Source organism: Lepeophtheirus salmonis, chromosome 6, assembly GCF_016086655.4.
Source record: "Lepeophtheirus salmonis chromosome 6, UVic_Lsal_1.4, whole genome shotgun sequence".
In the NCBI taxonomy this organism is placed as follows: Eukaryota; Metazoa; Arthropoda; class Copepoda; order Siphonostomatoida; family Caligidae; genus Lepeophtheirus; species Lepeophtheirus salmonis.
Genome location: NC_052136.2, coordinates 8,669,708 through 8,682,300, shown reverse-complemented (window position 1 = coordinate 8,682,300; position 12,593 = coordinate 8,669,708). Strand labels below are relative to the sequence as shown.

Genomic DNA, 12,593 nt, shown 5'->3' with positions numbered 1-12,593 from the left:
TTAATTTAATGACGTTAAAGATAATGGGACTCTCATTCTCGACAGACCTGTACATACCGGGGTCATATTTACCAGGCGGGGAAAGTGGGTCTGGACCACAATATTTTTTCGCCAGGTACTATTTATTTGACTATTAATGTTAAGTCATCCAACGTCACAACAATACGCCAGCTACCTGCACCAAAACCGTTATAGGGACATTGCATGTTGTTGTTTTTTTAGCTCCAAACTCCAAATCTATTCTTTTTTAAGAGTCAAATGATTTTTTTCAAAGATATGGAGTTCTTTATTTTTGAGTTAAAAATAATAAGCGTGCAAAGAGTTAGTTTTTGACATTGTAACCCCAACGAGTCCAAACAAGCTTTATTTACCCTAGTTCCTAAACAAATGGTATTGATTTTTATTTATTATACAAATCAAGTATACAAATATTCGGAAAGACTCCAAAGAAAACACACTTTTGTATACTGGATTAAAACTAAATCAGACTTAGATATTGAGCGGAAAATGAGCGTCGCTCATGTTTCCACTAATTTTTGAGCACCTGAACGAAAAAAACAACAAGGGGTTATTTTAGCCGTTTATTTTTTCGTTCCTTTTTTTGGTTACAAAAGTTAACTCTTACCACAGGACCAAAGCTAAAACCAAGTGACGATCTGTATTCAAGATAACTTAATAAATATTTTCTCTTTTGAATGTCTGAAGGTTTTTTATCAATTGCTATTACCTTCAATATTCATCTATATTTGTTATTTACCGTAAAAATATGATTCTAAATCGATATTATAAATCTAAAACGTGATTCAAAAAAATAAAAATATATATATAAGGCTAAACTTATTGTGATTGAAGGTTATAATGGTCATTTTTATTTTTTACGGTTTATATAACAATTATAAATTTGGGTTTAAGGGAGTGGGATATCCAAGGCTTTAATTTTATTCCATGGTGTTATAATTTATAATTATAGTTTTATAAAATAGAAGATAACTCCCCATGAAATCCTCAGTGTTAGTCTCCGTTTTTCTTGAGACTAACTCACCCGTAACTACTCAACACTTATATCAATTCATGATCATGCATTATATAAACATTCCGGAACGGAATTTTATTGAAAGCTTTTCACAAATAGGTAAGTAGAATAAAAATTATACACCTTGAAATGATAACATTAAAATAAATTATTTACAACCATATACATATTAAAATATTTTCTAGGCATGAACCAAAAATGCTTTATTTACTTAAATAATAGTCCTAATCATGTTTGACCAAATGATTTTAAGAATTGACATGATTTAGAATAAATTAAGATTCAACTCAGGGAGACTTGAACAAGGTACAAATTGGGAATCGGTCCTGAAAACATTTACACTTATCTTATCAATCCCTGTGTTATCACACATGACACGTGAGAGGGATGTTTGACGAAGTGCCTTGACTTGTTTTGGGGTAAAGGAACCAGCTTCACCATCGTGTGTGAAAAAGAACCGATCTCCATCTTTTAGAGCGGTAAATTGACGTCCAATTATGCAATTATTGGTGGGCCCCAAGACAGAGTGTGGAATTGGAGTTTCTGCAAGTCCTGCTGTGTGAATATCGATGTCATTAGGACTTGAATATAACTCTTTGAGAAGAAGCCAGATATTTTCTGAAATTTCTGTTGGTTTATTGTTCCAGTCACAAAGTGGTTCTAAGCCACAGAATTCTCGCCAATCTCCATAAGAGGGTAATCCATGATCTCGACCCCTCAAAATCGTTTTTGCTTCAAGATCTGTTCCATACGGCTTTCCATTATTGAACAAATAATTAGTTACTTCTTTTACAACAAAACGGTCTGCAGATTGTGCTGGGAAATAGGTCAACCCATATAAAATTTCTTCTATTCCTAGCCCATTCCTATCCTCGTAATTTGCCGTATTAAAAAAGTCCTTAAATAAGGAATAATTACTGCTATAGCTATATTTTTTTATAGCCAATCGATTCACATTCCTTTGAATCATGGAATGGCCAAATCTGTATGCAGCAGCAACGAAAACAGAGGCGACAGTTGGATTAATTTCTTCATGATAACTCGAGGGGTATTTTAAGTTTAAGCCAGACTCATTCATGCTTTTTTCCCCTAATAACGTCGGAAGAAATTCACTATAAACAATATTTTGCATCATTGCTCCCAATATTCGCCGAGTTTCTTGAAAAACAGTTTCGTTTGTGTATGAAGGATTCATCTGAGCAAGTTTCCTTGATATTCGATTATGTTCCCGAACGAATAAGGTATGCACTGAAGCCAAACCAGTGGTTAGAAGAGCTCTAGCGTCTCCTCCCACAAAACTACCTTTACCATCTTTGGGAAGGAGTTCTTTTCCATCATCAGTCAGCGTACTCTTCATTAAGTAAGAATTTTCTTCCTTGAGTAGCAATAATTCCTCGTCGCTTGAGCCATAGACATTGGAAGCATCAATAAAGGAAGTAATTTCATTATACTGTTCCCTTGGAGTTGAACTGCAAAATCTGACAGATCGATAAAAATTCAAACATGTCACATTGAAATTTGAATAGAAAAGGTCATTTTCATATATTCTAATCGGAAGGCATCTGTCATCCTTTGCTCCTTCACAGCATTTAGCCTCGTGGGAATTGGGAACAAAGGACAAATCATGAGCAACAAACATTCCCCATTGGCTTACCATAGTAGACGCAATCGTCGAAGGAACATCCACATCAGTATGCACTGTTGAACTGACTTTTCTTGCATTTGGTAGAGCACCACTAGAAATACATCCCTCTAAGAAGGAGACAAAATAACTCTATGAGTAATACGAAATTAATGTTATGTATTATTTTTTAAATCCAACCTCTAGCTTTAAATTGACTGTTTTCAGTTGGGTTTGATTCCGCATCCTCGTATTTTGGTGGCAAAAAACGTTGCAGCCTGTATCTCTGAGACCCAAACAAAGGATTAACAGGGTTATTACATTGTCCATTCATCATCCGATACTTCATGTTTGGGTCACAATCCGGCATTGTTCCTTTGCATTCCTCAAGCTCATACTCAATATCTTTTATTAGTTGGATTACCTTTTGATGTGCAGAGTCTCTTGAATAACCTTTTTTTACCAATCTGTTTATCGTTTTGTCAACAAATATATTTCTTCGAGACATTTTGAGAGAACTAAAAAAAAAAAACGTAATTAATAACTTGTTGTTAAGTTTTTAGTTATTCGAAGGCAAGAAGTGTGTAGTAGGCTTGGATATTTAGCGGAAAATAAGTACCGTTCATTTTGAAAGCCTGAGTGTCTCAACTGATAAAACTTATTTGGTCTTATTTCATGTTCCTCAATGACACATTTTAACCCTTAAATCAAATGGCGAAACGACAAGCACGTGATTTATGCTTTTCTAAGTTTAGTTGGCAAAGAGGATACTTTTTTACTCTATAATTAATTAACTATGCAACCTCCATGAATTTACAAAGTTAATTCTGCAAAGGGGGAAAAAAATGCATAAGCCGAATGGTAAAAACACGTCATCTCTGGTACCTCTCGCCAAGATATTTTTGTCGTACACAACTGCATTTAGCGAAAATATGATCAGATGGTTCTCGTTTTGCTTAAAAAGTGAACAAACGAACGTGGAAAGTGTCAACGAGTAATTTAAGTACGTCGTTACTTTTACACCTTCACAACAAAATAAATCGAAAAAAGTTCAAAAATCAGTTGGTAGTTTACCAATTCTATAGAATTATTATTTAATAACTGTTGAATAGTGTTCTCTGGATAACAAGAGCGAATTATAATTAAATTAGAACACTGATTCGACAAAAAGAAGTAGATACATCGACAACTGAATACGGTAATACATTAGGTTGTGGAATATGTTCGTTGCGTTTTTATGTTACGTTTGTTTTGCACTAATTTTTTTGCTCTTTGAAAAAATTTATAATATAAATTTGATAAGGCTCTTTCTCTTATATTAATATTTTTTTAAATTCATTCAAATATTAACTACTTTTGAGTCTTAGAAATGAAGTATCCAGGAGACAAAAATCAACACTTTCCTCGAGGACAAAAAACTGCCGAACAGTACGAAACATTTGTAGCACGAAGGTATCGTAGGTGAGTTTACAGCACGTAAATGGTTCGCAAAATTTAAAATTTCGATTTTGACATCGACGTCTCACGCCAAAGTGGAAGACATACTGAACGTTGGTATGGGAAGGCCAAATTATATTGGCAAATGCTTGAAAGAAATGCCAAGGTCACCAAAGAGCTCTACATAGCCTAGCTACCCCGTGTCAAAGAGGCTATGCGACTGAAAAGACCTAATCGACAAGGCCATACCATACTCATTCACGACAACACCAGGCCCATATTGCAAAATTCGTCAAAGTTTCACTATTAAAACTCGAGTGGGAGGTTCTTCAGCATCAACCGTATTCTCTGGACCTTGCACCTACGGATTGCCATCTTTTCCGCACTCTGTCGAACCGTTTGATAACTGTTTCATTCGAGAATGGAGAGGACTTTGAAAAATAGCTCAACAACTTCTTCAATTCCAGACCAGACGATTTTTGGCGGAACGGCATCGAAAAATTGGTTGATAGGTGAGGAAAAGGTCGTGAATAATAATGTCGAATACATCATCAATTAATTAATTGTTAGAACTATTTTTTTCTTTAAATATTTTTTTTCGATCAAAACGCAACGAACTTATTCCCCAATCTAATATTTTGTGTCTCTGAGGTAACGTCGTAACCTTTCTATACATTTATTTCCTTTGACAATTGGTTATATTTTGACCATCTATTAATATTTGTAACTTACTTTGCCGTTACTTGTCTTCCTTTCTGAAGCAATTTATGATAGTCTACATCCTTGACATTTGCCTGATCTAAAAGTTTTTTTGCATCATTAGCTGAAGATGCGAATGGACAGCCTTCTCCGTAGACTTTAACAATATAGAGACATATGCATAGTAAAGACATTTGTTCCTTAACTCCAAACATTTTTGAGCAAACTTAATCTTTCTTCACCCCAAAAAAAGTAATAAAAAAATTATTGTCTGGATGTGACCATGAAGAGCTTTCTGATATAACTGTCCATTACAAATGACATCAAAGTCTACTTACATTTACAGGGAAGTGATGTAAACATATTATATAATTAATAATATGCAGTATAACTAGTACATCTGGAATTGTCAATAAATAAACGTATCTTTGAAATGTTACATTACATCATTCAATTTCATCATTCAAGTCATCCATTAAAATAATATGTTATATAAAAAATATTTTTATAAGTGAGGCTATCAATGGTTTAGGGCTAATAATGGAGAAAGAGTTGTATTGGTTCTCAATTATGTTTAATTGCATATTTATGGAGAAAAAATATGAATTTGTTTCAAGCTGTCATTTAATATATTAACAAATATATAACAAAATGTTACTGGAGCTGAGGCAATCCTGATTTTTTTTGTACACGTTATTATATCACAATCATTGGCCGTAACAACTACTTAGGGATAATTAGTCCTTTTATTAAAAAGTTATGACTAACTAATAAATAAATTACGTAACATAGCTTTATTTTTATATTCAGTGATGAAGTACTACTATTTTGCAACATTCATTCCTAGAACCAATTTTATTGAAATTATCACCAAAAAAAAAAAGGGTTAGTAAAATTAAAATTATTTTCTTGATAGTGTGTTAAGTAACTTAACAACAAAGAATTGAGTAAAACTATGCATGGGTTATTCCATTTCAAAACGATCAAAATCAAAAAAAAAATGTCATCCCACTCTCTCAGATTTGGATAATTTTTGGCGCAGCACACAATCTCAAATTCATGAGTATATTAAGCGTGCCAAAATTTCAGCACATAATTCTGAGTCCTTCATGAGATAAGGATGCTCATCTCAGTGCCTTTTTGAACTAAAAATTTCAACGTCCCTGTTGTATATTACGTTTGCTATTTTTTCTTGTATATTTTTTTATCCAAAAGAGCTCTAACCTCTTGGAATTTGGTACTTAACTATTTTGAAGTGTGAGGATTCCAAAAATGAAGTCAAAAGTAGAATATTTACATTCATTATGACCTCAATTTTGATTTAAAAAAATAAATCTGAAATTCACTACCAAGTACTTGATCAAGAATAAAAAATAAACGCCAAACTCTTATGAATAGAAAACATTGACAACATGTTCTATATATGTAGGGGTATCAATCCCCAAAAATCGTGATGGCTTTTTTACCATAGCTCTCAGAGTGGGATTTCGAAGATGGGTTACTATTCTCCGGAAATTTTGTCAATTTGATAATTTTATGTACGTATTTATATCATTAACGTATTTTATGGTTTAAATAGACTCACAAAAGAAAACTGAACTATAGTAATTCATAAAATTGATTAGAAGTTAGCGAATTTTTAAAAAAATATGAGTAGTTTATTGTATATCACTTTTTTATAAAGTTGGACACAATTTTAAAATTGTTTGTTAATTCTTTTTTGAGGTTTAGAACTGTCGTCTTTTTTCAACTATTGCTGCAGTTATAACAATAGAGTGAGTCACTTGTCTCTTTTTATAGGGTTCAAGCCCTCCAAATGTTTATTAATTCTTAAAAACCCTCCAGTAACTACATTACTTTTCTGGTGACGGTGCAGGTAATTAATTTTTTTAACCATTGCCACCGTTTTGATGACTTTGGTTTTAGATGCTCCTGGTCAATCTTTACGATAAATCACCTTGTGATGGTATTTGGGAAGCTATGAAAATATTCGTAGCATGAGCTAGTCTGCAGCGACCATTCTGAGATAAAATACTTGGCCTAGTTAGTTTTTTCAACTTTTACCGAGATTACATTGCAGGTATAATGTCTTGTATCTTGATAAAATTGATACAGATCAATTGTGGGAAAACATGCAGTCAATCTTTACTATCAAGAGACTTACAAAAGAATCTAAGTACTGTATTAAGCTTGATTCCCCCCCCCAGAATTATGTGTGGAAATTTGGCACACTTAACTTAACCATGAATTTGAGCTTGTGTGTCAAAAAGAATTCCAATCTGAGCGGGTCGGGTGACATTCACAGATCAATTTGACTGGAATGCCCCTTATGGGAGTGTCTTTACCAAAGAATCACACCCATCAGTCACATTACTATCATAATCCCATGATTTTTAAGCCTCCCTTCGCAAACATCCTTTTTTTACGTTGTTAGTGAATTGGAGTAGAACATTATCTCAAGACACAGTTGACATTTTCTTCAACTACTCCATTAAATAGGAGTGTTTTTTAAAAAATTTTACTGCAAAAAATGCCTAAAAGTTGACACATTGTAATATTTACCTTCCTGATTTATCCATTTTGCAGTACTAAATATTAATTAGAATGCTTAAAAACATAAATGATTTTAATTAATGTTAATAACATGTTTGTGATGATTACTGTTAAAATATTATATAATTACTAAAATTTCATTTTTGACAAAAATTTATATTAAGTATTTTTAACAAATAATGGTTAAAAGTAAAAAAATTAATCAAACTCACTAAAGATTGAAATATGAAAACTTGAATCAACTCACTCAACCAATGTCTAAAGGTACTCCAAAGATTAATGTTTTATTTTATTTGTAAATGGGGTTCTTTGTTGATTTGTCTTATTCTTCCAATACTCTCAAGAAACTAATAAGTATAATTTTTTTGAATCATTAGTAATATAAATAAAAAAACTGTAGAAAATCATTATTTTATTGGGGTCTTTTTTTTTTTTTTTTTGCAACTGGTTGTTTATGTCCATAGCTGACGTTCTTATAATGGTAAATAGTGCAGTAACTTTAGTTCAGACTTCAAAGGCACTTAAATCAGATCGGAAGTAAAGGTATCAAAAATAATACAGTGCTTGTCAACGAGTCATGCAGTAGGGTTTAAATTTCTTAAGAGCTCTTATCCCTTATTTTAAACTATTTTAGGTTACATGAGTTTATTCTATAATGCAATTATTATATATATAAAACACACACACACAACAACACGATTACGATCTAGAGCAATAATGGAGGTTCAAAGAATAAGGATATCCAACTTGCTGGACACCAATTTCAAGGTGGTAGACATTGTCAGGATCGTCGATGGTCGGAGAGGCTCGCCTTCTAGGTGAAAAAGGATGGCCTGAGACTCACATGGAGATCTAGCAGCGGTGGTCCTACAAAATTCTGTCTCCAGTCATTTCGGACTTCGTGAATGAGAAGATGGACAGGGATCCAATGAATACCATGAGAAAGAAGGCCAATTTTTGAAAAAAAAAAAAAAAATTAAATAAATATTTGAAATTTTATTTTCCAAAAAAAAAAAAAAAAAAAAAAAAAAAAAAAAAATTATGTTAATTTTTGGAAATTTTTTCCAAAAAATTTTAATCTTATGATTTTTTTAAAATCCAAAAACCAAGCTCCCCACAAATGATAATTATGCGGTCGCCCCTGAAGGACTTTTGCCCCCGTCAGGCTCGGACCCTTAACCCCCTTGACTAATGGGCGTGGGGCACCATTGATAGGAAGGCTTGTGCGACCTCTCAACCCAATGTGGAGTCCCTGAAGGCTGCAGGGGACAAGGAGTGGGAGGACTTGAGCAAGGACTTTGAGAAAAAAACGTGCTTGGCCTTCCGCCCCAGAATTGAGGTCATACTGGTGGCCAAGGGAGACCATTTTGAGAAATTATATAGATAATGAAATCCCAATAAACCAGTAAAAATTTCAATTCTCAACCTCTTTATTTCTAAAACTTTTGGCGAAATTGTACACGGGAATCAATTACTTCACGGTCTGCTGACGCACACTGAATATGGCATTATTTAAAAATTTTGATACCTTATTTATTACACCTTACTTGGTCCTAACCTCACAACTCTGGTCATACGTAATCTGAGACTAATCACATCAGGGTACCAAAAAATGGCTACATTACATATTTACATGCATCCACATAAATGTGTTTGATTTTAAACTACATTCACCATCTTTTCGTAAATAAAATTCAAATTTTAATTAAATATTTAGCAATAAAAATAAGAAATAAGTGGGTATGTATAAAATTGCACACAAACCCAAGCTAGAATACCTTTATCATTAACGACAATTCCATAGTTCAGTAATTTTCGCAATTGGTATGCTGTGAGACATTAAATTTACAATTTTACTGGTACATTAAATATGTTTATTGATTCAAATATGAACAGAAAGATTGAACGCCTTTCATTTTTCCGTTCAATCTCCCAGACTTATCTGATATCGATCTTCAATTCTATTCTGAATCCAACAAGTTACAAGTATCTGCAACAAATCCTCAAGGTCCTCCGTATTTATGAGCACAGGAATGAAATAATAATGATATCAGTTTATTTAAAGAAAAAAATCGTTCGTCAGTTTGTAAACTTTAAAAAACAAGGGGAACTCAAAATTACACCCGATTTTTATCTTAAGTTATCACCTCTGTTCGTTGTTAAATGTAGCCCCCTAAATAAAACAATTTTTTCTTGTTGCTAAAAAATTTAATATTTGGTATTTTTTTGCACAAAAATTAAAATTTGAAATAATTTAATTCCTTAAATTAAATTTGTTTCCAAAAATTTTGTATCTGAAATATACTTTTGGAATTTTTTTTCACAAAAAATTTAATTTTTTGTGAAGAGCTGAGGGTTTTGATTTTTTTTACCCAAAAATTTAATGGATTGTTGACCACTGATTCCTGAAGCAGAATAATTCTTCCACCACCGCTTCCCTAAGTATAAAAGAACCCAAATAATATCCAAAATACTCACCAGCCCTCAGGTTGTACAGAGGAAATGCTAAAAATGCTATTTAAAGGCCGCTATAGCCCTGAGGACACAAAAAAAATGTTACCAGAACCATTAAAGCTACATAAACAATTTCAGCAAAATCCATCCATTGTCGTGATTGAAGGATATACATGCACACATACATTCACATTTAATACATAGATAACTAAAATTGTGTAGTATACAATCCTTGTGTAAAGTTTTTTTTAATATTTTAAAGTCATTTAGTAGAGTTTCATTATGATTTCTTTGAAATTTGTTTATATTATATTGTAAAAATATTAACTGTGAGTCCTTAAAATGACTTTTCTTTAAATTATGATGCAATTTATAACATCAGTTAATACGCTCTATAGATTTGGTTATCAAACAGATTGAGATAATTATGCAATGCACTGTAACTATACATAATATTATTCAAAAATATACTATTTTCAGAGTAAAAGAGAGTCAAGGTATGATGTAAGTAGGTTTCAAAAATATCTGAATTAAGGACTTTAAATATTGTTCTAGGATGTATATTGAGAGTAGAATTTTGTTGACATCAAAAGGACTTCTATTTGTTCGAGAAACACTAAGTTATTACACTTTTTCTAAGCCGAAAATTGAATTTTCTTCTCAAGCCTCCTTGACTTCATTTATTTGACTATTTATATTCCAACGCAACCTTTTATTAAATTAAAAGGTTATCACTCTAATTATAAGGGGATAATTATATTATTTTATTGAATTCAAATATATAAAATACAGTTCCTAATAAAATTTTTAAATTATAGTTAAAGGAACATAACATTCGAACACACTTCCTTATAGTATGACTTTCGATTGAACGTCATGTCGTTTATTTCATATTGTTTATCAGGCATTGTGCTTAGGAAACAAAATTTCACCAGTCAAATAATGGCTATATCAATTAATATAATTTTATGAAATTATGCCATTTGATAGATAAAAGTCTAAAGTTTATCGAATTCTGCCCGTAGTTGACGAGAAATGTCTGGAAATTGACGAAAATTAATCTATTATATAACAAAAACTTAAAAAGTGAATTTTAAATATACTAGAACTATTTAATATGAAACTTTTCTCAGTAAGAGTTAAAGATGATAAAACAATTTATTTATGGCAATAGAAAAATGTATAACCTATTTCTCGTAGACAACAAAATTAATTTATTAGTAAAAATGAAATTTTTGCAAGTCCTGTAATGTCAGCTGAAATAATTTTATAAAATTTGGACAGGTTATACACAAAACTCTTTAGTTTTCCAAATCATATCTGTTATTTAACTTAGATGAATGAAAGTCGACGAACATTAATTTAAAAAAAACAACAACTAATTTATAAAGAATAATTTTGAATGTATTATTACTATTTAAACTAATTTTTTTACAACACAAAGTTATAGCTTTATAAAAAAACTATTTTATATGTCTTGTGGCCTACTAAATTTGTGATTACGAGACAACATTTTGCAAGTTCAATAATGTTTATGTCGGGTAAAATAATTTTATAAAAATTATAAAGTTTATGAATTATATCGGTATAATACCGGAGATATCCGGAAGTTGACGAAAATAACTTTAAAAAAACTCATTTTAAAAAGTCGATTTTTAATGTATTATAGGTATTGAAACCAAAAACTCTAATAGTTAACTAAAAAAAACAAGACAAATAATTAAATTTGACAGAGTAATTTATGATGGAAGAAAGTAATATTTTTAATTTTTTTTGAAAAATAAGAAAAAACTCTAAAAGTAAGAATTACAATTTGATGGTGGTGCCCTCTAACATTGTAACATACCTATGTAATATTTTACAAGCTATTGAGTAGGTTATGTGTTCAAATATGAGCAAAAACTTGCGTTTTTCAACATTTTTTTCTTGTAAGAATATTTTTTCATCTTCCAAAAATTAACACTATTTTTGGGATATCTTTAAAATTAAATTAAATTATTCATTGATGATAGTAAATTACTTTTTAAATAAAAAACAGAAATATAATTAATTTTTCAGTTGAATCTAAATATATCTAAAAATTCAAATTGTAGATTAAAAGTAAGAGGGGTTCGGGTATTTTTCCCCGAACCTAGTAGACAAAGTTAATTGAACTTGGAACTCGGAAATAATCAGGCATTAATTCGAGTATTTAAGTACCTGTGAGTAATTGGTAGTTATATATATAAGGTCTTTGCTATAAATAACTTTATAAAGTAAATAGAGTGTGTTATATATTATATAAAAAAATGAAATATATTCCAAGAATAAAATGTTAAAAGTAGAAATAGGTATTATTTTCTAAAAAAACGTCATCAAATATAGTGTGGATATAATTTATAAAAAAAGACTTGTCGTCTTCCTTTTTAATAAAGTTATGTTATGAACAATTTATTTCTTATAAAAGAAGTGATTTTATCAAAACACTTTTTAAAAGTTTTACCAACTTACGAGTGATCATCTGTAGTATACCCGTTTTTGCGAGTAGTGTGTGGGCATTTTTACATTGATGTTTCAGATACTCATCTATCCAGTTGAAAGGGTATTAATTATTTTTCCGTTTTGAACATTGATTTACAAAAAATATATAAATACCATATAAATTTTGGACTATAGCTGTGAACAATTTGTGTTACTTTATAGGGTTATTTGCCGTTGTTCGGGCAAAAGAAGGAGGGGGAAATCACATTGATTATTGCTTCTTAATGTTTAGATCCCTTTGGTGCGGACGAGTGTTAGGGTATTATAAGAGGCATT

The 12,593-nt window shown here is 31.2% G+C and overlaps 1 protein-coding gene across 1 annotated transcript; it reads right to left on the bottom strand.

Moving 5' to 3' along the window:
• Positions 1–1,082: 1,082 nt before the first annotated feature.
• On the bottom strand, positions 1,083–5,104 carry LOC121119654 (eosinophil peroxidase). The gene is made up of 3 exons (XM_040714389.2): positions 4,824–5,104; positions 2,856–3,172; positions 1,083–2,785 (listed from the first exon to the last, which is right to left on the bottom strand). Exons 1-3 carry the CDS (start codon positions 5,003–5,005, stop codon positions 1,299–1,301), a joined length of 1,986 nt encoding a protein of 661 aa, XP_040570323.1. The 5' UTR covers positions 5,006–5,104; the 3' UTR covers positions 1,083–1,298.
• Between the last annotated feature and the right edge of the window lie 7,489 nt (positions 5,105–12,593).